Here is a 27,444-nt window from a genome sequence, read left to right on the forward strand (position 1 = left end):
ATACTTGCCAATGTGCATTCTCATGGAATGACAGCACAGAGAGTGAAGTCTCTGTCCAAAGCCTGTCTCAAGTGTTCACATGAAACACAAAAACACAATACTGATTCAAGCTCTTAACTGCTCCACCATAAACAAGAGATTATACCCTTTAATCTGAAGGCCTGGTTCCCAGCCTTTAGTCTTTCACTAAGGTGATTGAGAGAAGCTTGATTTGACAAAGGTGGACAACGAAGTTCTTATCATATAGATAGACCTCTGCATCAACATGTTAAGATGGTCCACTTCTCCTAGATGGGAGTGTGGGTCACTTCTAGATGGGAGTGTGGGTCACAGCAAATGTTTCTGGAAACTGCCAAATGCCAACAGCAAAGGAAAAACCCACTCAACATGGGACCTCATGGAGTTATAGAAGAACTAATTCCGCCCTGGATATGGCAGCGGAGAAGAGCATCAAGAACTCCCTGTTAGTGGCATGGAGACCAGGTTGATCACCATTAATTCTGGGAGCTCAAACAGCTATCCCCTTAAGGAAGAATGAAGAGACAGGTTATCTTGCTTAATCCAATTAAGTCCTGAAGTACTGCATATGAATGGCAAAATACTATATACATACTAATTCCAACTATGGATATGAATACCTTACAGATCTACACTGCATATTATTGTACTGGGATATCATTTGAAGAGGATTCCCTCTTGAAAACAACCTACAACCAAAAAAAGACTAGTAGGACTGCAGTCACTTAAGATCCTAACAATTCTAAAAAATGCTTCTTTGCTGTAAGTCTGTAAAGTGACATATTCTCCATTTAAAATTTTGATGGTTTACTCAGTGCTACAATATTAGTTAAAAGCTTACGTAAATTGACAAATTGACATTGTTTATAATGAATAACATTAAGAAAAACTAAATATTTCATATATTGAGTAAAACTGAATATAGTAAACCTGTATCCTCTTAATTTCCAAAATGCAATTTTATATAGGTGGAGTTCTTACAGGTTTCAAAAGGAAAACCCCTTTTCAAGACTGTTTTTAATTATGCTTACCTGAACATGGATACACAGCACACAAAATGCACATAAACCAAGAGAGTGAGCTGTGTACACAAACACTCTCCATGAGTTAATACCCTTGTCTGGCCAGGAATGTGGTTTCTTCTTGTTCCCCTTACCATCCACAGAAGGTTGGGGAATGCCAAAGCTCCAACATATCTACATAAAAACATGATTGTAATTATTTTCAATGTGTAAGTTTATTCACGTATACTTTTACCTCAAAAACTACAAGAAAAGCTAAATGTACTAATTGTTGCAGATAATCACTCTCAAGTATCCAAAATACAGATGCACTGTTACTTACCTGAGGATTGTCTACCATGTATAATGCAGCATGACAAATAACAATCATAACAACTGGCAACGCTAACATGAAATTAGGTACCTGGCGAACCTCATAATAACGTAACAACCCAACCTGCAACATGAAAAAGAATACTGTATACAACCAAGATACATTCTACTTTCAGGGTTTTCTACACTGCAATAATTTTTCTTCATAACTTAATGGATACAGTATACAGTGGACACCCCATATTCACGGGGGATGTGTACAAGACCCCAGCAAATAGATGGAATCTGTGAATACTTAGAACCCTTATAAAAATGCTTAAAAGTACATATTTTGTTAGTTCAATCAAACTCACGAAAAATCCACTAAAAATGCTTATATCTGGTTCTTTAAATAGTTTATCACAAAATGTGCATTTACTCATGAAACTGATATGAAAATACAGTCATTTGTGGTTATTTCTCATAGAAAAATACTGACAATATGCAAATTTCCCACAAATAATGGGCAGATATGGTCCATAGAAAAATCCGCGAATATGTGAGCCCGTGAATGCTGAGAACGGAATATGGGGGGTCCACTGTATAGTAATGTGATGTGATGTCCTTAATCATTTACCTCCCAGTATTTGTCTTGTACATGTGAATATGCAAGTGGAGGATAGTTATAACACCACTCAGCTTCTCCAAGGTCAGGTGAATGCAAGAAGTTTGAACGCACAAACATCTCCAAGTGGGGAGCTAAGGAAGGACTGCTACCTTCTTCCCCACAGTAGGTCTGTTGTAAAGCACACGTTAAAATTATCATTGAATAAAAAAATTAATTAGTAATAAAAGTTTTAATAGTGAATTTGCCCTTGCTTTTACTGTGGTGAGAATACCCAGCAATCTGAAAGTAAACAAATCAGTGACCATATGAAAATTTAAGTCAAATGAACAAAACCTTTAACAACAAAAACTGCACATTAGTACAGGGCATGGCAACTATTTTCAAATGTCATTAAATATTAATAAATTATTATTCTTACGCTGAATATGTCAACACTGTTCTGCATATGATATCACTGGGCAGGTAAAGAGTAAAAAATGTTTAACTACCCTATCCTCAAATCTGAAGCTAACCAACAATCAAATATTAAAAGTTTTTATACCACTGCACTAAATACTTTTTGATCTGTGCTGAATTGTCCTACAGATCATAATAAACATTAAAAATACTAAAAATCATATTGCAAACCTTTATAAAAAATCAGCATGGTTAAAACTATTGGAACTAGTGTAATTTCTATGGTTACTGTTTGGATGCAAGTTCATGATTCTTAATTGAAACTAAAACAATTTAGGAATGTAGTATTTTGTCCTCTGCTTCACTGAGAAAGGGGAAATCATGGATTCTACTTCTTGAAATAATTCAGGGATACAGAACTTTTGAACTCATCTTTAACCCAATCCCTTCTTACATTTTGTTTCATCTCTTCTTGTTATTCTTCCCCTTTGCTACCAAGTCACCTGATTATTTCTTTTCCATGGTATAATTTTCATTAATAATTTTACCTCCATAATGCTACCTTCTATTCTACAGTACATGAATTCTCAGTATTGTACAAGATTCTCCATTTTTACCTCTGCACATTTCCTTTAGAAATTTGTTGTATATATAGTTCCTTTGTTTCTTCCTTAAAAAATTACCGTAATATGAAGAGAATATTGAACCATAGCATATTTATGGAAATTGACTCCTGATTCTAGCTAACATTTAAGTACAATCAAAATGACCAAAGGAACTTTAGTAACATAGAAATCCAAGCCTTTCATTATAAGCTAAAAAGTATGAATTAAAAAAAATGATATTGTTATGATACAATAAAGTTTGTTCATACTTACCTGGCAGATATATATAATCAAGTACCCACCCACCTCCCCTCAGGGGACAGTGGAAATAAAAATTATGAATAGAAAATGGGAATGGTTCCTGATACCCGCCTCCCAGCGGCGGGAATGGGTACTAACCACCTGGCCGACCACTGCGTGTGTCGGAAGTTTTTAAAATTCTGTCGGACTTCAGAAAATACAGCTATATATATATCTGCCAGGTAAGTATGAACAAACTTTATTGTATCATAACAATATCATTTTGTTCATGAAACTTACCTGTCAGATATATATATAGCTGAATCCCACCTTTGGAGGTGGGAAGGGACAGAATAGAAGGATTTTGGGAAACAAATGCATGCAGATGATTTACATCTTGGTTCCACCTGTTAGCATAGCTGGCTTCGTGGTTACTGCCACGTAAGTCTGCTTGTGCTACTAGAGTTGCCAGCGAGGTAGAGACCTATATAGCTGGTGCACTCCAGATGATCTGTCAACAGGGGCGAGACCACGACGTGACTAGACCATATTGACCATACCATGAGGGCTAAGAAGTAAAATAAATATATATATATATAAATATATATATCACCACCTGACCAACCTAGCCAAAGTTAAGGTGTGTTAACTAAGGCTTAAGAGTTAAGAAGTCGCCGTTGTCGGCGACTCAACAACTAAATTAAGAGCTCTTCCTAACCATTTTCTACAGGATAGGATGAGTGGTACTTCTTGCCCCCAAGATTGTGTCTGCAGACACGTATGGCCCTAGCGAGCAGCAGATCTCATATGCCATCTTCACATCTCGCAGGGAGTGTGAAGTGAACACAGAGTTGCTTCGCTAAAACATGGTACTCAGGATGTTGCTGAGTGCCATGCTCTGTTGAAATGCTTCCGAGGCCGCGCCCTCACCTCGTGAGCATTCAGATAAAAGATTTCAAATCTTTGTGCAAACACAATGAAGGAGCATTTTTGAAAGAACTCCTTAACACTAAAGCCAGGCTGTTCTTCGATATGGGCAAGTCTGGTCTTTTTCGGAACACTGCAGATTGCCCGATTGACTTCGACTTTCTTGAGTTTTATGTAGATAAAACTTGAGAGACCCGACAGGGCACAGGACTCTCTCTGGCTCCTGCCCACTAACTTGTGCCATCCTTGCTTCCAAGCTCCTGGCCCAAGGACAAAACGGGTTACCATTCTTAGGCCACAACGGAAGGGTTAGAGAGCACACCGCCTTGTGTTCTCTAAAGCCAAAACTTGTGACGATGGCTTAAAATCTCACTAACCCTCTTTGTCGTATCTAGGGTGGTTAGAAGAAGGCCTTCCTGATCACATGCAAGAAGTTAACAGGTAGGAGAGGTTCGAATGCTTTGACATCAAGAACTTCAGACTACGTCTAAGTTCCATATTGAAAGCTTCGATCTGGACATGCACAGTCAGTCCGTCTGTACTAAAGTCAGGTGACCGACCAGTTGACCAGTCAGACGAATCAAGGACAGCAAGGCTGTACCCTGAAGACCATAAGGCACTATTCTTCGCTGAAGGATGAGTGTCTGGACTGCCTGGGCGATTCAATCTAAGCAAACCTTGGGGGTGTATCAACGCAACCCAACGTCGTCAGCGAATCAACTCCTGACTCGAGCTTCTGGTGCCAGGAGAAAGGAGCGAGGAGCAAAAAGGCGATTCAGTCCCGAAGGAAGAATGCCAGACAGTCCAACCTGGTCTCATGTTACACGATCATCGGGGGTGTATAAACGCAACCGACTTCGTCAACAAGAAACTCAGGGCTACTATATGTCGCCTGATCTCGCACGAGTGTCTGACTCCGAGAAAACAGGTGAGACAAAAAGTAGATGGGTGAGCGAGGTTCGAGATTCCACAGAACTCAAAGATCGTGAAGGGCTTTGTTGTTTGACAGACGCAAATCTGAGCCCAAAGGCCGTCAACAACATATTTGCGTATTCTTTAATAGTTGTGACTGCCAGCTTATCCCATTCTTCAGACGGAAATGGAAGACGGTAATCTTATTCCTGTCAACATCTCGATAGCCTGAACGTAGTCAAGACTCAGAGCGGAGAGGTTATAGGTACCTTTCGAGTTAGAGTAGACCGACTCTCTCGGAAAAGGTCCTTGGAAAGTGAACTAGGAAGTATGTGACCTCTGTGAATCCAGGATCCTGAAGGCCAACATGGGGCGATCAGCGTCATTGTCGCTCCCTGTGACGTCATAAATCCTCTTATTACATTTCCTAAGCGATTGAAAAAAGGGGAAAAAGAGACTAAATATCCATCCCCGTTCAATATCATAGGATGGCGTTTAATGGTACCGATCCCGGATCGAGAATAAGGGAGCAGAGAAGAAGAAGCCTCTTCGTCCTCAACATATCGAAGAGAAGAATGAAAGGGCGTCCCTAAAGTCTCCACAACTCTCAACTTACTTCTAAAGAAAGATTCCACTCGGAAGTCAATAGTTGCTGCCGTCGATCGAGACGATTCGTACGGACTTTCGCAATCCGGTAACGAACCTCTAGAGGATCGTTACATTCTACGCCTGTTGTTATAATAGGCTTTCTCGTAAACTCGAACAGGGACCGAGAGAAGATACTTCTTAAGATATGAGAGAGCTGTGGAATATCAGAGTTGATCTGGACCACTGGTTCCCAAAACTCGTTACGAGGACTGGAGGGACTACCGAATCGCTTTTACTTCTTTCAGATTAAGATCCAGGACATCTGAAACCCTATCCAGATGTCCGGCACCTTCTTTCTATCACCTCAGGTGATAAACGCACTGAGAGATGTTCAGAATCATTCCTAGATCTTGAATAATATTTCAGTTTCCCGGTAGGAAAAAACTGTGGTCTGAATTGCAGTCTATTCGGGGAAACAAACTTCTTCAGGAAGGAAATGGTCCCCAGCAAGCTCATCCATTCCCTCCCCGAGTATGCTTACTTCCCTAATAAGGCTGCGCTTTGCCTAAGCAGAGCATATAAAAGTGCAATGTTGCGGTAGACTCGTAGTTCTATACCGTGCGGTAACGAGCACCGAAAGGATTAAGAGATAACTCTGTTGAACATAGTAAGGCAAAACGAATGCAACGTTTATTCATTCACGCAAGAAATCCCCTCAATCTTAGGCTAAAGTCCGTGATTGTAGGGCAGAGTTACAGTTAGTCAGTCAATCCCGCAGGAGAGACGTAACCGCCAGCACAGAGATACGGTTAGTCAGTCAATCCCGCAGGAGAGAGAGACGTAACCTACGGCGCATGACAGCGCCCGATCTGTTACTGGCTCGGTTGGACTGGAAGACAGACACAGCGTGACAGCAGCAGCCAGCAGCTTACGAACGTCGTCTCTTAACTTTATGTCTGGGTTGCCAGCTACCCTATTCTACGAAGAAATAGGTCCGTTATTTTTTGAGCCGAAAGACTCTCAAGCTGGTATATTTAAGCGAAACAGAAAACGCTAAATATATAGATGCGTTTGTGTCGTCAGAACACTACCATATAACGGTAAAAGATAAATAGGAAACTCTTGGAAGGCTGCAGGGAGTAACGATTAAATGTCCTTAAAATAGACAATAGACCTCTCGGTTGCCATCCGAAGAGGTAACTACAGCAAGCGTATATGACTTGAACCAACCAGAAGTAAAATAACGCAAGGCAAAATATGAAATTATATCACAATAAAGTTTGCTCATACTTACCTGGCAGACATATATATAGCTGAATTCGGAAATACAGCTACATACATATCTGACAGGCAAGTTTCATGAACAAAACTTAAGAGAATCGAAGCAGTCAGCTCAAGCTTCTTATGTTACTGGACATAAGCGTTCATTGACGTAGTCTACAAGTCTATTTCTTGTACGAGTCTGCGAATGACGAATGAGAGCTCTTCCGAATCTTGTCAATAAGAGCTTATTCGCTTACGCAATATCAAGTTAATGAGATGTTTGTCAATGAGAACTAACCCATTTACGGGACAGAGAGATATTTTGTCAATGAGGGGATACCCACTTACTTGACAAAACGAAAGTATATTGTCAATGGGGGAAAGTCACTGAATTGACAAAACGTAATCCAGGGAGTCAAGCATTTAATTTTTTCGATTCCAGTCTCAAACGAGGAAGGGGCAAGAATCCTGTTAAGAGACTGGGCTTACGGCAGGTAGAACGACGATGTTCAATTCGGCAGCGTAGTCCCGACTAGAAACTAACAAAATCTATCATCTGAAAAACCCTTTCAGATGGGCTAAAAAGCTTGGAAAATTATCCTGGGAAGAGGAAGAAACTCTCCAACCAGCTTCCTCTCCCGTATCACAACTAATGCCTGCTAAAGCTTAAAATTTATTGGCAGTATGGCAAAGGAAGTCCTGTCTTGCGCTTTCCTGAAGAGCGTCCTTTTGATGAGTGCCTTTGCAAGAATCCCACTGAACGTTGCCGAGAGTCCTGACGTGCAGGACATCGAGCCTTACATAACCCGTAACTGCCTTATCGCAAAGTCTTGACTGCGGTAGTGGCAACTTAAATTTATTGGCCGAATGGCAAAGGTTGCGGTAGAGCAAACGAGATCTTCCCTTGAGCTTTCCTTAACTCCATCCACCTATGCGAAAAGCAATATTAATTGACAGAGACCTCTTGAATTCACGAAACCCGATGTCTTGCTGGGTTTCGAAGAAGAAGTTGTCTGTTCACTTTAAACTTCCTCCGAAGCACTGCCTACTTCACATTCTTTGCAGGTGAGGTAGAAGGTATCACCGGAGGTAGAGGTAAACATTCTTTAGGCCCATATCTGAAACAAGAGCTTGAAGAGTTCAACAGAAACGTTCAGCCAGGCGACACACCTGGCGTGCGCTGGTGCACGCTCGGCGTCCACTGGCGCGCTCTCGGCGTCCACTGGAACGCGCTCGGCCGTACACTGGAGCGAGCTCGGCGTCCACTGGAGCAGCGCTGGGGTCCACTGAGCTGCGCTCTGGCGTCCACTGGCGGCACTTGGCGTGCACCCGCGCGCGCCTGGAGTCCATCCGAGCGTCCCGGGCGTCCGCTCTCAAAAGCTTCCTGCTACTATGACTTCTTTTAGTATTCGGTGGAAAGACGGACACGAGTTCAGGCGACGTTCGCCTTCTTACTTCTCACTGAAACGCATAACGAGAGAGAGAGAGAGGACGTGAAGCGTCCTCTTCTATAAAGCTTCTATTTAGAGGGCGCGAGTCCTTCCGAAAGCTCCAACCCCTGCATGGGGAGGACGCTTCGGAGGACGAGAAGCAATCTTTCAGGATTCGTGCACGCGCACGCACTTTGGCAGTCTGGGGATTTTCATCAGAAACTGCCGAAGGCACGCCAGATCGGTGGGGGTTCCTTGTAACCCTCCTTAAGGCCTTTCGACATGCTCCCTCCCCGGGTCCTGGGAGTCAAGCAGAGGTCCCGGCCTAGAGGCGAAAACGAGGCCGATCTGACGCACCCTCCACTACACAAGGGGTATCACTGCACTTCTGCACTTCACTTTTACTCTCTAAAGCAAGCACTTTCGATTCTAAGATACGAATCGAAAGAGTATCAGAGAAAGGGTAATTCCTCTACAGACACTGCTTAGGGCCCGAAGGCAACACTGCAGGGTTAGGAGTAACAATTACGAAGTAGCACTTCACAGCAATGAAGGAGAGCGAGCACCTCTCGTAGACATATTCATAGCCCGTAGGCCATACTACAGGGTTAGGCAAAATAAAGTCTACAGGAAGGTTAGCAGGTTCACTACCCTGACTTTTGTTACTGATTAATTGCGTACATACGAATCATACGTCTTCCTTACGGAATTAGACATGTTTACTGATTAATTGCGTACATACGAATCATACGTCTTCCTTACGGAATAGACAAAGTCTCACACTCCTTACATGACAAATCTCAACAAAGAAGCAAGACCCATACCCCTCGTACATACCAAGTGCGGATCTACCGAAGCTTTCGGTAGCCACACCCTATCTTTGCAGACACCCCGTCTGAAACTAGCCTAACTAGATTCAGATATTTTATGCAAAAATGAATCAAATTCAAATCAATTTAAGATAGCGTATGCCTAGCCACAAATCCCACAAATCCAAGTAAATAAATCAAAAGACAATTAGGATACTTAGCGGCAATGAAGTTTCCAAAATCCTAAGACGGAGGTACTGAAAACAGGTGTTTTCAGCACCAGCGACAGAAAAATTATGAATAGAAAATGGGAATGGTTCCTGATACCCGCCTCCCAGCGGCGGGAATGGGTACTAACCACCTGGCCGACCACTGCGTGTGTCGGAAGTTTTTAAAATTCTGTCGGACTTCAGAAAATACAGCTATATATATATCTGACAGGTAAGTTTCATGAACAAACTTCTTTTTTACATTTGCCGCCGTACACTAAAGAAAAATAACACCATGCAAAAATTCTTACCAGGTAGCACCACATTTGGAAAATGGCAAAAGGTAGCATAACTAAGAAACATCCAACAAATAATGGAATGAGGGTGTAGTTGAAAGTCAATACAACTACCAAGAGAAGAGAAAGCTGTCCTGACTCTGTTGTTGCATTCCGAATTCTGAAAAAACAAATTACTATAATCAGTGGTAGAGCTAAACTTGGCTACAATCACAGTTTTACAAAAAATTTCCTACAGCACACAAAAAAACAGTAACTGTATTACAATATTTCACAAAATGACAAATTTTTAATCCATTTGTTTTTTTCTGAGCTAACAAACCTGAAGTCTTAACAATAGGATAATCTTCTAGCACCAACTGGAAACCATGTAAAACAATCAAAGATTGTAAAGCAAGGAATCTGTGGTATCTGGCAACACTATATGTATATGAGGTGGAAGCTGGTCACCGACCAGGCTTGGTACCTCGTGACGCATCAGTCTTTCTTCCAACCCAGGATATGAGAGGGGGTTAGAGGTGGGCAGTAAGTGTCAAGACCTCAGGTTTGTTAGCTATGAAAAATACAAATTGATTACAAAATGACAATTTGTCGAAAATTGCATTTTTCCTAACTATACAAACCTGAGGTCCTTTAACAATAGGAAGGTAACTAGCGGCAGCTGGGACGGTCGTAAGCTTCGAACAAGGGGAGAACGGTAGTTAACTGCTTGTCCGATCGTGCGCGCGCGCGCGCGCGGGCAGTGAAGAATCACTTTTGCTTTAGGCCCATGCAAAAAGTTGCAGAGTGAGGGGTGGTATGAGGTGGGACTATATGTAAAGGACCTCAGGTTTGTATAGTTAGGAAAAATGCAATTTTCGACAAATTGTCATTTGTTCCGATACGTAATACAAACCCTCGGTCCTTTAACAATAGGAAGACTCACTTCTTGGTGGGTGGAATCTGAGTCTTTTTGGTGAACAGACTGGTGTTCGTCCAACCTTGGAATGCCTCCCTGGTCGTAAGAGCAAGGGAGGGATCCAAACCTCTGTCCGATTGATCGGGGTGTGCACCGCAGGATCAATGGTCAGACCTCTGAGCCAAGTACTAAGAGAGAGGCAAGCGTATCTCTTCGTACCAGCATTGCAAGAACTTGTTCCTGTACAGGAGCCAACATAAAGTTATGGGTTTGTCTCAAGTAGGCATCCACTCCTTCCCCCTTGTTGGAGGGAGTGGAGGATATTTGCTTCTATCCCTAACTAAAGGGATAGATTGGGGCTTCGGTTCCGAGTAGCTTACCTGCATCGGCTTCCATTTCCAGCCATGGTGACGACCGTGACCCTCTGCCCACAGGTAGAGAGAGAGAAAGATGGAGAAGAGAAGCCAGTCGCACTCTCATTCAACCATTCATTCCTACAGTCACACCAGGAATCGATGCTGTTCTGCCTGCTCGGGTGCTGGGTAAGCTTACACAACGTGTTGAGCAGCCACCACAGGTCTCAAGGAAAAAGTATCCAAGGACTTGTGGGCAATATCCCGAAGGTAGAAGGACGTGAAGGTAGTCTGGTTGGCCCAGACACCTGCCTTCAGGACCTGCGCCACGGAGAAGTTCTTACGGAACGCCAAAGAGGGTCCAATACCTCTGACTTCGTGGGCTCTCGGTCGGAGCGTACGGATGTCGTCACTACCATCAGCCTCGTACGCTCTCCTGATCACCTCACGCAGCCAGAAAGAAAGCGTGTTCTTGGATACTTCTTTCTTGGTCACCCAGTGCTAACGAAGAGGCGTCGACACTCAGGCCTGAGGTGTCGAGTTTTCTTCAGATAGCGCCGTAGCGCCCTCACAGGACAAAGCAGCATCTCATCCGTATCGTTGTCGGTGAAATCCATTAGGGAGGGGATCGTGAAAGACTCGAACCTGTCGTCAGGGATCGACGGATTCTGAGTCTTGGCTACGAAATTCGGGACGAAATCGAGCGTCACAGATCCCCATCCCCTGGAATGTTTAACATTGAAGGACAGACCATGAAGTTCCCCTACTCTCTTCGCCGATGCCAGGGCCAGCAAGAAGAGGGTCTTGAGGGTCAGATCCCTGTCTGACGACTCTCGGAGTGGCTCGAATGGTCTTCGAGTCAAACTCCTAAGGACGAGAGTCACATCCCACTCAGGGGGCCTGAGTTCCCTGGGTGGGCAAGACCTTTCGAAGCTCCTCATTAGCAAGGAGATCTCGAACGAGTTCGAGATGTCCAGTCCCCTCAGTTTTAGGACGAGCGCCAGGGCGGCTCTATATCCTTTAACTGTGGGTACTGAGAGGAGCTTCTCTCGGCGAAGAAACACGAGGAAATCCGCTACCTGCTGAAGAGTGGCTCTGAGAGGAGATAGACCCCGTCTACGACACCAACCACAGAAGACGGCCCACTTCCCCTGGTACACAGCTGCAGAGGACTGTCTGACGTGTCCAGCCATCTCTGTTGCTGCGCTGCGAGAAAAGCCTCTCGTTCGCAAGAGATGGTGGATAACAGCCAGCCGTGAAGTTGTAGGGACTGGACTGCTCGGTGGTACCGCTCTACGTGTGGCTGGGCTAGAAGGTTGTGCCAGTGGGGCATCTCTCTCGGTTCTTCCGCAAGAAGAGCCAGCAGGTCCGGATACCAAACGGCTTGAGGTCGTTTGGGAGCCACCAGGATCATCCTGAGATTGGGAGTGACCAGCGCTCGGCTGATCACTTTCCGAATCAGACAAAAGGGGTAGGGAAGGAAAGGCGTAGACGAAGAGGTTGTCCCAGGGGTGTTGGAGAGCGTCCTCTGCAGCTGCCCATGGTCCGGCACGGCTGAGCAAAAAACTTGAAGTTTTTTGTTGTGCCGGGTGGCGAACAGGTCTATGACCGGACGCCCCCACAGGTTGAAGAGCCTTTCCGCCACTTCTGGGTGTAGGGACCACTCGGTCCCTATTACCTGATCCCGACGGCTGAGCTTGTCTGCTACTACATTTCCTCTTGCCTGGAATGTAGCGTGCTGACAGCTCTATCGAGTGAGCCGTGGCCCACTCGTGCACCTGCACAGTCAACTGGTGTAGCGGGAGAGACACTAGGCCCCCCTGCTTGTTGACGTATGCCACTACTGTGGTGTTGTCGCACATCAACACCACCGAGTGTCCCATCAAGCGTCTTGGAACTCTTGGAGAGCGTAAAACGCCGCCTTGAGTTCTAGGACATTGATGTGAAGGTGCTTGTCGTGATGGTCCCACACACCTGCAGCCAGCAACTCCTCCAGGTGTGCGCCCCATCCCTCGGTCGATGCGTCTGAGAACAGCAGCATCTCCGGGGGGGGAGTGCGTAGGGGCACCCCTCTTAAGAGGTTCCTGTCGTCGAGCCACCAGGCTAGGTCCTGCCTCACCTTCTCCGTGATGGACACGGGAAGTAAGGTGGATCCTTTACCTGTGACCAACTCTCCCTTAGTCTCCACTGGAGAGACCGCAGGTGAAGACGTCCGTGAGAAACTAACTTCTCGAGTGACGACAGGTGGCCGATCACGACTTGCCATTGCTGAGCTGCCTGTTCCTGCCGAGACAGGAACCGGCCGGCTGCCTCCCTGAATTTGCTGATCCTCAAGTCTGCGGGGCGGACTTGAGCTGCTACCGTATCGATCAGCATACCCAGGTACTTCATCTTCTGCTTTGGGTTCGAGATCGGACTTCTCGTAGTTTATCACGATCCCCAGATCGCGACAAAACTTTAGAAGTCGATCCCTGTCCTGCAGCAACTGCGAGCGGGAGCTCGCCAGGACCAGCCAATCGTCGAGATACCTCAGAAGACGTATCCCGTGCGAATGGGCCCAAGCAGACACCAGCGTGAACACTCTCGTGAACACCTGTGGGGCGGTTGAGAGACCGAAGCAAAGTGCCCTGAATTGGTACACCGTCCCGTCGAAGATGAAGCGGAGGTACTTTCTGGAGGACTGATGGATGGGTATTTGAAAATACGCATCCTTCAGATCCACTGAAAGCATGAAGTCGTTCTCCCTGATGGGAGTCCAGCACGGAACGTGCCGTCTCCATCTTGAACCGAGTCTGGCGAACAAATCGGTTCAGGGGAGAGAGATCTATCACCGGGCGCCAGCCCCCCGATGCCTTTTCCACTAAGAATGGCGGCTGTAAAGCCCGGTGACCGATCCACTACGACTTCTACAGCTCGTTTGGTCAGCATGGTCTTGATCTCCTGCCGAAGAGCGTCGTCCTTTGAGGATCCCAGAACATATGTCTGCAGATGGACCGGGTTGGAGGTGAGGGGTGGCCGAGATTCGAAGGGTAGTAGATATCCCTCCCGAAGGACGTCTACTATCCAGGTCTCGGCACCGTAGCGCTGCCAAGTTGCCCAATGGCTCGCCAGGCACCCCCCCCACTTCCGGCAGCTGGTGAGGGGGAACGCCGTCCCTAGCGTTTCCCACCTCGCTTCGACTTCTTCCCAGCACCTCCTCGGGGAAAGGAGGGCTGGGAGGAGGGCTGGTTACGGCCTCCTTTGACCAGAAGTTGAAAGCAGGAAGAGTCTTTCCTCGGGGCTTCGATGGAGCAGCCGTCTTAGCAGCCGAGGAAGCGCTAGCTAAACTCTTAGGCTTAGCCGCAGTTGTACGAGGTTGCCCAGAAACCTTCGTAACTGCCTGGTGAACCAGACGGTCACTGTCATCAGTGCGCCGTCTTTCCACCGCAGCGTCCACCATCTCTCCGGGAAAGAGAGCGGAGGAACTCTTCATTGGTCCGTTACGGAGTCCATTTACCGCCTCACGCCCGGCCCCTTGGCTACTCGTGTAAGGACAGCGTCCCTACGACGGAGAACCAAGTTGGCCCACAGGTTTGCCGTCTGATGGGCGAGGTAGGAGATGGCCCTACCTCCAGACTGGCACAGTCTCCTGAAGTCGGGGTCGTCTTCGAGGGCAGCGCCCCCGGCGTCGGCCGCGACCTTGGATACTGTGAGGGACCACAGATCCAACCAAGAGACTGCCTGGAAAGCCGCCATAGCGGTAGCTTCCAGGCCCAGTGCCTCCTGCTGCGAGAACCACAAGTTCTCCGACAGGAGCTGCTGCAGGGACACACCTGGAGTTAGCCTAGCTAGCTCCGGGTTAACCTGTTTGGGCGGTATTGGATCCACTGATGGCACGTAGAACTTCCGCTGTCGCTGCAGAGGAGGAGGAAGTGCGGAAGACCGTCCTGACTTAAGTGAGTCCTCTCGTCCTGAGACGAAATTCTCCACCTGGTCAAGGACTGAGTCTGCAAGCTCAGATCGCGGCAGTCCCACCGTCAATTTGGGTTCCCTCTTCGGGCCCCAAAATGACTCGAGCCGGGACGTGGGCTCAGATGGTGGTAGCGGCGATCCTTCCCCCAGGTCGTTGTGCTGACGAATCAGCGCAATAACCTGGGCAAAGTTCCTCTGGATCTCAGGAGTCACAGCGTCCTGAGGAGTAGGACCGTCCAGTCCCTCCAACAGGAGCAGCTCTCGAGACCCTCCTCCTTCAGAAGGAGGAACAGCAACAGACCCCTGACGGTCGCCTCCAACCACTTGCGCGTACGACCTGGCTGGTCCTAAGACCATGCCTGGTGCGTGCGGCGTCGTGGCGGGATCGTGAGCGGCGCACCTCTCACGATCACTCCTAGGTACCTCGCTCTTCCCGGTGTAGCCCGAGGAAGTTGAAGGTATAGGAGAGACAGACCTGACGCTCCCCCCCGTTCGCTGGCAGGACCAGCGTACGTGGGGGGCTGCAGCCGATCACCAACCCGCGGTGGGGATCGATCTGCAGGCCTGGTCGTGCCGCTCACCTGTGGCGAGCGGCTCGACTGAGCACGTCGACCCCGGTCCCGTGCGTCAGACGAGCTGCTGCTGGCCACCGTCTCCGTCCGGTCCCTGTGGGAGCGGCGGTCAGGTGATCTACAGAGCTCGCTTTCGCGGTGAGACCGGTGAGCATCCTCACGGCACGTCAAACCGCTGGTACCAGCCGAAGCTGGTGCCGTTGTCGAGGGGACCTCTTCCCAGCCTCAACCCGTGGCCGGTCAGAGACCGTCACGTCAACCCGAGGTACCGGCTGGTCGCTACGAGAGCGGCCGCTGGCCTGGCGAGAGTCACTTGCGCGACTCTCGACAGTCTTCTGCTCCGTGCCTCTGTCATGACGGTGAGCAAGCTCAGGCGTCTTGACTTTAGCTGCACGGTCGCAACCGGAAGGCGACCGTACACTCGGATCTTCTCGCGAACGAGAAGTCGAGCCGGTACCTGGCTTAGCAGCAGTGCTACCAAGACCAGGCGCGGATGTACCAGCAGTAGCCAGCACATCCTTGGTCCCCGTCTTCTTCTTCTTCTCAGAAGAGGAGACGGGCCCTGTTCCCGAGGGAACAGGAGGACCAGCAGAAGCACCCCCCGTCACGCCAGAGCGAGACGGGCCCTTCGAAGGTCCCGCAGGAGCCTTCTTAGGGGGAGGAGGCAGCCTTCTTCTTCTTCGGCTTGGAAGCCTTAGAAGTCGAAGGGGGAGAGGCGGCAACAGACGACGAAGAAGACGATGAAGACGACGACGACACCTTCCTCTTCTTCGTCAGCTCTCTCAGGACGGACGTCAGGTCTTCCATCCACGGAAAAGTCGGGCCAATTGCCGAAGCAACACGCCCCGACTGATCCTGTCCGGAAAGACCTGAGACCGGTGCAGCACCTCCATGACGAGACGCGACGTGGGCAGGGGCAGGCACGGCAGGAGCGGCAGGAACATCAACAGCAGGACCAGCACCATCAGGACCAGCACCAGCAGGACCAGCAGCAGCAGGACCAGCACCAACAGGACCAGCACCAGCAGGACCAGCACCAGCAGCAACATCAGCATGAGCGTCCCGCACCGCTCGCTTCGTAGGAGCGGCGCGAGGGGCTGGGCCAGCAAACACTCGCTGCAGGTACGGCAAGGTACGGCAGCATAGTCCGGCGTCACAGACCTCTCCAATTCAGCCAAACTCATCATTGGGACGGGCGGTAGATCCAGGGCGAACTTTTGGGACAGCGAAAGTCGGGAGTCGGCAGCACATAGAAACCAGGTGGCGGCGGCACGCCCCTCTTAGGTACGGCAGCGATCGGCTTTTGGATTGATGCCGTTGGAGTCACCGACGCAATGTGTTGCGTGTACACCACATGAGGAGGGGCGGCGTACGCTGGTGTGGACACAGTATTAGTCGTTGTTGTGACTACACCATGAGTTACAACTGCCGACCCCGCTAGACGTTGAATCAAGCCCTGGATACTGGGGGCGCCCTGCAGTCCCAACGACGCCCACACCTGTCCAAGGTCGTCACTCACAGAAGGTACACCTGAGGGAGGAACAGTCGGGTCAGTTAGAGGGGCACCCTCACGCTTGGGGGAGGACGAACCCCACCCAGAGCGGACGGAAGACCCCGAATACAATTGAACATCCGGGTATCGGGCACCCTCCTCCACACTCGACGGATCGAGTGAGGAGAAGGACTCCGAAACCCCCCCCGCAGGGGAAGGCGCAAATCGTGGGGGCTGAGCTGGAGGCAGGAAGGATGACGAGGTATCCGTAACCAAAGGAGTCGCTGGAGAGCTTTCCGACGACTCCTTGGTCGACCTACGCCTCTTCCTACCCTCGTACAGCACCCACTGCGCCTCGGACCAATTTACACACACATTACATGGTTCGGCTCGGGAGCATTCTCGCCCCCGACACCGATAACATAATTCGTGAGGATCAATGTCTGGGTAAGAGCGGAATCCGCCGCATTTACGCCCCTCCAGCCCGGGACACACTCTACGGGCAGCTGGTGGGCGCGGCGAAAGCTCTTCTTGATCCATAATTAATTAATTCACTTCACTCAATGAAAAATGAAAAAAGAGTACTTACAATTTCATTCAAGACCACAAACAAACCAGTCAGAAGAAATTGTAAACATCCAAAGCACACGACGAAATAGCGGGCAGAGCGATGACGAACACGTCCTGTCACACCACGGCCGAAAGCAAAAGTGATTCTTCACCGCCCGGGCGCGCGGCGCGCGCACGATCGGACAAGCAGTTAACTACCGTTCTCCCCTTGTTCGAAGCTTACGACCGTCCCAGCTGCCGCTAGTTACCTTCCTATTGTTAAAGGACCGAGGGTTTGTATTACGTATCGGAACAATTTGTCATTTGTTCATAGGCAGAACAAACCTTCCTACACTTCCTTTCCCAACAAAACACTACACCAACTGCAAAAAGACCCAGGGTACTGCAATCTTCATACGCTGTCTCCACATCACAGAAATAATGTGATGCAAACACAGATTTCACTTCCAAAATGTCGAACTAATAATAGCTGCAAGGGAAAAATTTATCTTAAAAGCAAGAGAAGTGGCTGTAGCTCTAATTTCGTGAGCTTTAGCATTGTAAACTGGGAGAGTCTTCCTGAACTGATGACTGCACGTCTTGGATGACATCCCTCAAGAAAAAAGCTGATGCATTCTGGAAAGGGGTCTGGAGGGGTTTTTAACCGAACACCAGAGACCACCAAGGCTTTCACGAATGTCTTTCGTTCTGTGAAGGTAATACTTTAAGGACCTCACAGGGCACAAAGTCCTCTTTGCATTGTCCCTACCCAGGACATCTGTCAAATTTGGGATCAAGAAAGAACGAGGCCAAGGATTAAAAGGGGTCTTGTTCTTGGCTAAAAAAACTCTTATGTAGAGCATGAATCCTGCTAATCCTTTTAGTGGTCACCAAGGACACTGGGAAGAGGGTTTTCCTAGTTAAGTCCCTCAGACTAAGCTCATGCATAAGCTCAAAACAAGGCCCAGACAACCACTTTTATACACCACTTTAATACAATATCAAGATTCCATGGGACCATATGAGCATCTTTACATTTTGAGTTGGAAGACAAATCCAAGCCTCTGTGACAAAAAAAACCAAGGCCAACATGGGCCTATAGCCCTCAAATGAAGCAAAAACTAAGCTATTTGCATTACAGAGGTTTTAAAAGAAGAGATGTTGGTATTCTTACACCACTCCCTGAAGATTCTCCACTTGTTCTGATAAACGTTGTTAGAGAATCTTCTACACATGGTGATAGCTTCTGAAGCTCCATTAGAAAACCCTTCTTTTTAAGGAGTTTCGTGACAGTTTGAATCCTGTCAGGTCCAGGAAAGACAGGTTTTTGTGGAATCTCTGGAAGTGTGGTTGTCTGAGTAGCTGCCTCTTTTGAGGAAGCAGCCTAAGGAAGTCCACTAACAGATCTACTATATTGGGAAACCATTCCTTTAATGGCCAGAAGGGAGCCACCAGGAAAAGAGAGACGTTGCTGTGCATCAGGAACTTGTTCAATACCTGCCTTATTAGACTGATGGGGAGAAGGCATACAGCTCTTGTCCGACAAGTCCAAAATAAAGGCATCCACTAGCCAAGCCTGTGGGTCTGGAACTGGCGAACAAAACAGAGGGAGACAATGGTTCCGAGATGTGCCAAACAAGTCTATCATTGGTTTTCCCCAGTTTCCTAATGTCTAGGCAGACCAGAGGATCCAGGGTCCATTCTGTCAGAAGGCTGTTTCTGATGACTTGGCTCGTCCCCTTAAACGTTAAGTCTCCCTTGGACAAATCTGGTGACTAGATGAATATTTTGTTCCACACACAGGAGATCTCTTGCGACCTCAGAAAGAGAGAAAGACCGAGTCCCTCCTCACTTCTTGACATGATAATGGTTGTGTTGTCTGAGTAGACTGCTATTGTTTTGCTCTGCACTTGTGATGTGAAGGACTGGAGGCCCAGATGAACTGCTTTTAGTTCCTTCACATATAAATGCAAGGACCTTTTTTCTTGGGACCACACTCCTGAGACTTCGCTTTTCTCCAAAAGAGCTCCCCATCCTAGGTCTGACACATCTGAAAAGAAGTTCAGGATGGAGATTAGCTGAAAAAGAGACCTGTCTTCCAATAGTCTCTCCCCTTAATTCCACTAAAGAAGGCGTTCTTTTATTTCCTGTTATTGGAAATACTTGTGAGTCTGGAAACTCCTTCCTGTTCCAGCTCACTTTCAAAACAAACTGCAAGGGTCTGAGATGAAGCCTATGAGAGACACAAACTTTTCCATTGACGAAAGGAACACCAGTAGACTCATCTAACTGTTGGCTGAACACTCTTTTAAGGCAAACACTTCTTGAATCTTTTTAAGGCATGATTTTACCCTTTTCTTGGTCAGAAAAACCCAAAAACTCTGAGAAACCATAATCATTGCCAAATATTTACTGAATCTTCTGAGTGGGAATCACTTGAGATTTTTGGGAGTTTATAAGGACTCCTAACTCTTGAACTAAAAAGACTCTCTGACTGGGCTCTTAGAAGCCAAATGTCCAAATACAAGGATATTTGTATTCTCTGAAGATGGAGCCACTTCGCTATGTGAACCATCACCCTGGCAAATACCCGAGGCGCCGTCATCAATCCGAAGCAAAGAGGGCATAGCTGATATACCCTCCCTTTGAAAAGAAACCTTAGATACTTCCTTGACCTGGGATGTATGGACACATGGAAGTATGCATCTTGAAGACCTATGGATGTCATCTGATCTCCTGGGCGAATGGATGACAGTACTGTCTGGTTTGTTTCCATCCTGAACTTTGTCTTCACAACAAAGGCATTCAGAGCGCTGACATCCAGGACAGGCCTCCAGCCCCCCGATGACTTGGGGACTATGAAGATACAATTCTAGAACCCTGGAGAGTGAAAGTCTTGAACGAGCTCTACTGCCCCCTTTCCTATGAGAGAGGTTACTTCATCCGCCAGAGCAGAAAAGCTCTCTGATCCCCCTTGAAAAAGCCGTCAAGACAACTGGCGTACTGACTAAGGGAGGCTTCCTGACAAAGGGGATAATGTAACCCTCTTTCAGAACCTTGATAATCCATGGTTCTGCTCCTTTCTTTTCCCAAACTTCCCAAAATATAAGAAGTCTGGCAACTACATGCGCGGAGAACGGTGGCCTCACTTGTGAGAGGAACCTTTCAAAAGATGTTTTCTCAATGGACTTGGCAGTAAACCTTATACTTCCTCTCGATCTAGAGAGGGATCTCTGTCTGGCCTGAAAGAGCTGAGGTCTCGAAGGCAGAGGTGGCCTCATGACTACCGCTGGAGGATCTCTAGGCCTTTCAGAGGACTGGGCGAGAAGATCTTGTGTACTCTTCTTCCCCAGATCCGAGGCAATGCCTAAAACCGTAGTTTGAGGAAATAAATGCCTCTTATCCAAAGGGGAATACAACAGTACTGACCTATGAGAGGCAGTAACTCCTTTAGATGTGTAGGAGCACCAGACCTCCCTCTTCTTGAGTGATCCCATCGTGTAGAGAGAGGCCAACTCATAGGAATCATCTCTATTCCCCTTATCAATACACAAGAGAACTCCCATTCAATCCACCAAGAAGTAGTCTGGGACTGAAAGGTAAGACCTAATCTTGTGGGTCAGGGCACCAATGAACCAGTCAAGAAAATTAAAACCCTAAAAACTAAAAATGCTCATCAAAAGATGCACCAACTCTGAGGTAGAAAACAAAATATGCACCAAAGAAAAAGCCAAGCACCTGGCTGCATCAACCATACCCAAGAAATCTCCTTGTGAAGAGGCACAAATACCCAAAGAAAGAGCCTCTTTCATGGTGTACGACAAACATCTCCTGGCTATTCTGGAAGGTGGAAAACAAAAAGAGACTCTCCCTTGTTCTGTCTTTTCTGCAACCCATGCATCGATCTCTTTAAAGGCCTTCTTGGCTGAAGAAGACAGAACCATCTTAGGCATATTCGAGGGTTAGAAGAAGGTATATCCATGACAAACGTCGATACAGGAGATGAGGGAGTAGTTGGCTTGAAAAAAGACAGATATGTGGCCAACAGAAACTTCATAAGAGCCATATATGCTGACGATGAGCCTCTTGCTCCTCTGAAGCCTCATCCTCTGACAAAACAGGGGAAAAATCCACATCTACAGGAGCTTGAGGTGTAAGTACATCCACAGGAGTCTGGGTCAAAACAGTCTCTGCAAGAGCTAGTGGCGTCGAAGCGTCCCGAGGCACCGGAAGAGTCAAGACCGAAGGATCTTTGACTACTACTAGTGCGTGCTGAACTGTCATGGGCACTTGTTGAACTGTCGTGGGTGCTCGCTGAATTGTTGTAGCGTTAGCGGAGATGGGGGTGCCTGAACCGAAGAAGGTTTACTCAGTAAAAGCCAAATATTGACCAGCTTCAACTGAAAAGGGTCCACTGCCACAGCAGAGGAAGCAGCAGCAGAAGCCGAGGGAGCTGATGGGCGCTCCTGCACCAGAAGACTGAGGTGGTGTTACATAAGCATGTGCTATCTGGCGCTTGACTGAAGGGAGCTCGGGTACTAACTGGTGCTTGACTGCCTTCGACGGCAATTCCACCAACCACTCCATAACTGCAGGTGGAGCATTACATGAAACAGATACATGAGCTTGAAGAGGAGCTGAAAAATGATGACAAGCCTTGGGGGAAGGAGGAGCATCAAATTCTGAGATAGTCGGAAGTAAAACACTCAGGACTATCCCAATGACTGCACAAAGGGTGCAGTTCTTTAGACTTATTAGTAGGAACCACTGGCGCCTGAGCTGCATCCGGAGTGCCCCTCTGCAAAGGCTGAGATTTGCTCCCTAAACGCCACTAGTGCTGTGAAGAGAAATCATCTGAGCTCGGAAGTCTATGCACATCCAAAGTGAGACCTTTCAACGACTCTCCGTTGTAACCAGGAAAACAACAACAGGCTGAACTGAGGGGGGCGACTGCTCATGGCCAGACTCCACTGACCTCCCTTGGGCTTCCAGTTTGACTCATCCCCTGCACTGGGGAGTGTAATAGTGATCTTTGTCTAAGAGAGTTGATGGAACAAACAGCCCCCTCCTCCAATGACACAACAAAATCACTCTTTGCCTTGTCCATCAGGAACTTAACAGATGCACCAATTTGCTCTATTGTCTGTACTAAGAGAGCGAAGTGTTTATCAATCTTTTCTTCAAGACTGGTAATGGGGTTGGGATCAGAAGAGTGGGAGCCTGCAACTGGAGAAGATGGTATAGCAAGAGAAATGGGTGCAGGAGCTAAAGATATCACACTCTCAAATCCGAATTCAAATCAGAAGAACCCTGGCTAGCTAGTTTTGAACTAGCCCTAAGTAAAGCCCTTCTCTTCCTGTCTCTCTCTACAACCCTAAGTAAAGCCTTTCTCTTCCTGTCTCTCTCTCATTTCTTTAAATGAGACTCTTAAGCTTTTCCAATTTTTCTCATCCCAATCAAGACATTCATTGCATCTTATATCAAATGAACATACTTGTCCTCAACAATCAATACATAAAGTATGAGTATCATAAGATTCCTTGGTTAGCCTGGTCCAAGTCCGACATTGTTGACACACTAAGACCTGTCAGTCACCAAGGAAAAAGCACAACCTAGTTCTTTATACAAAACCACAGAAAAGATCCTAGCACTATCTAGATGTTTGCCAAAAAGGCTAATACAAGAACAGAGTACTTCACCAATTGCGACAATACAAAAGGAAAGTCCATAAATTCAGGAATAACTGCCACCGACAACCATCTATAACCATCGGCTGGCAGAAACAAACCGAACTCTTTGCCAAGTTGTTACTCTTTCTTGCCCCTAAAGTGGGTGGGGCACTGTTACCTAGCCAAAACAAGTGGAAAATTAGCGTGACCTGTGAATTTCGGGATTTTTAACTATGAGCGAGTGAAATTTTTATCTATATATGTAATTACTGGGGAAGTTATATAATTGGAAAAACAAACTATTCAGGTTATAGTAATGTAATGGGTTTGTGGTAAAACAAACATCATTTTCAAAAAGCAGCACTGATTTTTAATTCACACCCTCTTCCAGCCCTTATTAACTTGCAATGAATGAAGACACTAGGGGTGCTTGGAGCCTGAATTAAAGTCAGCCAGGTGGAAGATCTCTTCTCATTTTTTTATGTCTAAGCACTGCTGAATAAACATAAAAGCTTTACTATAGTAATAGGTATGTACTGAACAAAAATATGACAAATTTTCGAAGACAATTTGTATTTTTCAAAGCTACAAATCTTCGGTCTTAACAATAGGATAAGTTTCTAAAAACCATATTCTTATACTGTAGCCAAATACCTTAACTTATTTAACTTATTAGCTGAATACATTCTCACATGCTTAAAAATTGAAAATACAAAATGAACTTACTTGTGGTAATAATTATTGCAGTCTAATAATTTGCGATACAGTATAAAGCCTATGTTGACAAGGCCATTGGATCGCACTGAAGAAGCCAATGCAAATGGGAAGGCAGAACGTGTAGTACTTTGTGACTGATTCACAAGTAAAGCTGAGAAGGTAAAAAAAGCATACAAACATTCACTATATGGAGCTGTGAAGAACACTGTCGCTGGATTGATGCAAAATAATATTGCTGCTTTGTAGGCTAAAACTTCACTTTTCAATACTTCTTCACTTAGTCTGTGCAAAATACTGGCAGTTTTCACAAACATGTAGAAGTTCAATATCACTGATGACAGAATGAGAACACTATGATAATTCATTACATACTGTAGAGGAAAATGTAGAATATTTCCTATCAATCTCACAAGCATGGGAAACACTGGGAAGAACGCGAGTGTGTTCTCATGTGTATAACCATACTCTGCAATATGAAGGAAGTATTGTGCATCCCATCGTACAAGTCCTCCTAAAATGAATTCAATCACTTTGTCTCCCCAAAGAACTGGCAACTCTGGATTTTCTGGAGATATGAAGGCATCAGCATGGTGGTCAGGAATTAAGAGGTTTGATAATGCCTGTAAAAACAAAAAGATCATAGATCTAGTGAAACAAATCTAAATAATTTAGTATTCATTTTCTCAATAGTAGTTACCTCTCCATTATATAGCTTTCACTTCCACCCCAGCATGAGTTTGACAGATTGAAAAATTAAAACCAGAACATACTGTTTCCTATGAATATCAGTTTCTATCCATCTACTTCCCCAACCTCTACCAGAGGATTGATAGGCCTAAAAGCTCATAGCCAGTACACCTTGAATGTGGGGAGGGAAGGAGGGTAAATTGTATAAAGTAGAGGTAAGCATTTAATTTAAGAAATAAATACTGCATTAAGTACATATGAAATGAACCTTACCTCTCCACTACATAGCTGATTCCAACATTTGGAAAAGGAGATAGGCAAAGTGGAAATCAGCCAACCCTTTAAAGGCTACTTATTAACAAAATAGTATGTACAAAACAAGCGTTTGTTTACCCAGTGAATTCAATCCATTGGGTGTAACTACTGCCTTTAGAGGACTGACACTCAGGTATGAAATCCTCATCACAAAGATACCTGTTTCTTTGGAGGGTGGCCCCTTTAGTAGCAGGAAAATTAGGGTTACTGTGCTGAAACCCTGCAGAGCCAATGATGGATAACTAGCATTCAACATTGAGGACCTCTATGCTTCCCAATACCACAACTCACTTTAAAAAAACAGAGAAGTTAATGTTCTGCAAAAACTGTATTTAATTTCTATCCCATGAAGATAAATAAGAGCAAATATAGATTTACCATGCCACTTCAGTACCTTATCCACGGATAAGTTCTTTCAAAATTTAAAAGACATTGATTTGGTTCGAAACCTGTCAGCTCAACAAAAAGATCTAAATTCTGATCAGGAAAAATCTCAGGATTATGAGAAAGTTCCTGAAACAAAACCTAAAAAACAACCAACTGTTTACCAATGGAAACTTCTGCAACTGGATATGGAGTCAAAATCCCTGAAAGACTATAATGGCAACTACCTGCCTACCAAAAAGGAAGCCAAAACAACAGCACTTTGCTGTACTTTTCTATGTGTAAGTGATAGTCACAAAAGCAACAGACACGCAGGTGATAGTCTTGCAGGCGATAGGCAAGCAAGCTCTAATTGCACAGGTGCATGAGAGCAGCAACAAAGAAAACAACAGACTGAAGAGAAAACCTGAGGGGCACAAAACATAGGAGAGAGGTGTACAGGGTGCAGATTTGTGGCCAATAGCTCAAAATTGCACTAGACGCAGGCAACCGGATTATTGGAACTGTGAGGTGCACAACTGTGCTGGCCAACAGAAGCCACTTTACACAGGAGTGTCAAAGAAAGTCTAGGCTTCTCATTGGAAACTAACGAATCCTTAAACCGCGAAAGATCCTTAGCTACAGAGGATTTAAGACAAACTCACTAAAACTCGCTTAGACACTACCAGAAAGAGTTGAAGCATCACTCCTACCGAGCCAATCCGGTATGGTAAAAACACACACACACACACGCACACACAAAAAAAACAAGGAAAAATGTCGGGTAACTCCTCTACTCTTTCCTAAGTCATCCTATCAGTGCCAAAACTGTTGCAGCTAACACCATTACTGCTGTTGCTGCTAACATAGGAACTGGAGCTACAGATGCCAGACTGGAGAGAGGAAGGAAACAACAGGCAATGATCTGCACCATTTTCTGACGTGCCCTGGTTCCTTGTTACTCCATGCCACAAGAGTGTAAGACAGGACATGCCAAGGACTAGACAAGATACAAGTGGGGGCACTGACCCTTCCTCTGATGCAGGGAAAAATTATATTTTTATAATAAAATGAAGTTTTATAAATATACCTACCAAGTAATTACTTAGCCAACGATTAGCCTTGCACGGCCTCCTAAATTCAAAAAATTCGCATGCAAGTAACTGTTGCAATGTGGGGGTGACAGGTCCCGCCCACTGCAATGGGAGCTCATGAACAACAGAAGCTAACAACATCATTCTTATTTATTGCCGCTAAGTCCATGAAAAACAGAGTGGAAGAGGGCGGGCTCTGATTTAGTAATTATACTTGGTAAGGATATTTATCAAACTTCACTTTATTATAAAAATATCATTTTTATAAAAGTAACTTACCAAGTAATTACCTAGTTAGCTGAATCCCACATTGCTAGGGGGTGGGATGAATGGACTAAACTAACTCAATTCATTAAAGGGATGTTATTATTGAACTAGAGGAATGGCTAACACTGGCTCAGTGTTTGTCGCTTGCTTACCTGGTAAGAGAGCTACAGCAGGAGATGCTGCCTCTAGTGGTGCTCATCTTAACATATAATAGCTCGGCAGTGAGCCAGGAGTCGCCTCTACATCGGTGAAGTCTTGCAACGGGGGATATGCCTGACCGCTGACAAGACTTAAGATAAAATACTCATGCCTTTGCCTTGGGTGAAGTACTATAACAAAAATACCAGAGAGTAAACCTGTCACCATTACACAAATTCAGGATAAAAAAACACTAACCAACCAATGCACTGGTGGGTCCTCCAGGTACCAAGTGTTCCCCAGGCTCCCCATAACTCGACATCCTTAACACAAGGAAAAGAGATAGGAGAGAGATTGTGTCTCTCCTATGCTTCCTCACCCAATACCATGCCAGCCACTGCCAACAGGCCAAGGGTACTACAATTTTCAAACACTGTTTCTACTTCTTTCAAATATTGAGACGCAAATATAGGCTTACACCTCCAATTAGTCGATTGAAGGATCGTAGAAAGTGACAAGCTATATTGAAGGAGAGAGGGGTGGCCACAGCTCTGACCTCAAGCACTCTCACTTTAACCAACGGAAACGCTTCCTCCTGTATGCGGGAATGAGCTTCGGATATTAGGTCTCCAATAAAGAATGAGAGGTCATTCTTGGAAAGCGGACGAGAGGGATTCTTGACAGAACCCCAGAGTTTATTTGAGGATCCTTGATCTTCTCTGTTCTATCCATGTAATACCTCAGT

At 46.1% G+C, this 27,444-nt stretch overlaps 2 protein-coding genes across 4 annotated transcripts in view; both read right to left on the reverse strand.

The window, feature by feature from the left end:
* Positions 1 to 24,501, reverse strand: part of LOC135197875 (GPI mannosyltransferase 2-like) — a 45,417-nt gene extending 20,916 nt beyond the window's left edge. For 2 of the 3 annotated variants that reach the window (XM_064225076.1, XM_064225075.1), the window contains exons 1-5: positions 23,845 to 24,499; positions 9,650 to 9,794; positions 1,969 to 2,127; positions 1,363 to 1,476; positions 1,050 to 1,214 (exon numbers count right to left, since the gene is read on the reverse strand). In XM_064225076.1, the coding sequence (XP_064081146.1) occupies positions 1,050 to 1,214; positions 1,363 to 1,476; positions 1,969 to 2,127; positions 9,650 to 9,794; positions 23,845 to 24,476 (1,215 nt within the window). In that variant the 5' untranslated portion in view covers positions 24,477 to 24,499. Of the gene's footprint in view, positions 1 to 1,049; positions 1,215 to 1,362; positions 1,477 to 1,968; positions 2,128 to 9,649; positions 9,795 to 23,844 lie in introns of all 3 variants that reach the window. The other variant, XM_064225077.1, reaches the window with a different exon arrangement.
* The window catches only part of LOC135197874 (uncharacterized), a 143,736-nt gene that overhangs the window by 4,529 nt on the left and 111,763 nt on the right, over positions 1 to 27,444 (reverse strand). The window lies entirely within an intron of this gene.

Source organism: Macrobrachium nipponense, chromosome 21, assembly GCF_015104395.2.
Source record: "Macrobrachium nipponense isolate FS-2020 chromosome 21, ASM1510439v2, whole genome shotgun sequence".
Classification (NCBI taxonomy): Eukaryota; Metazoa; Arthropoda; class Malacostraca; order Decapoda; family Palaemonidae; genus Macrobrachium; species Macrobrachium nipponense.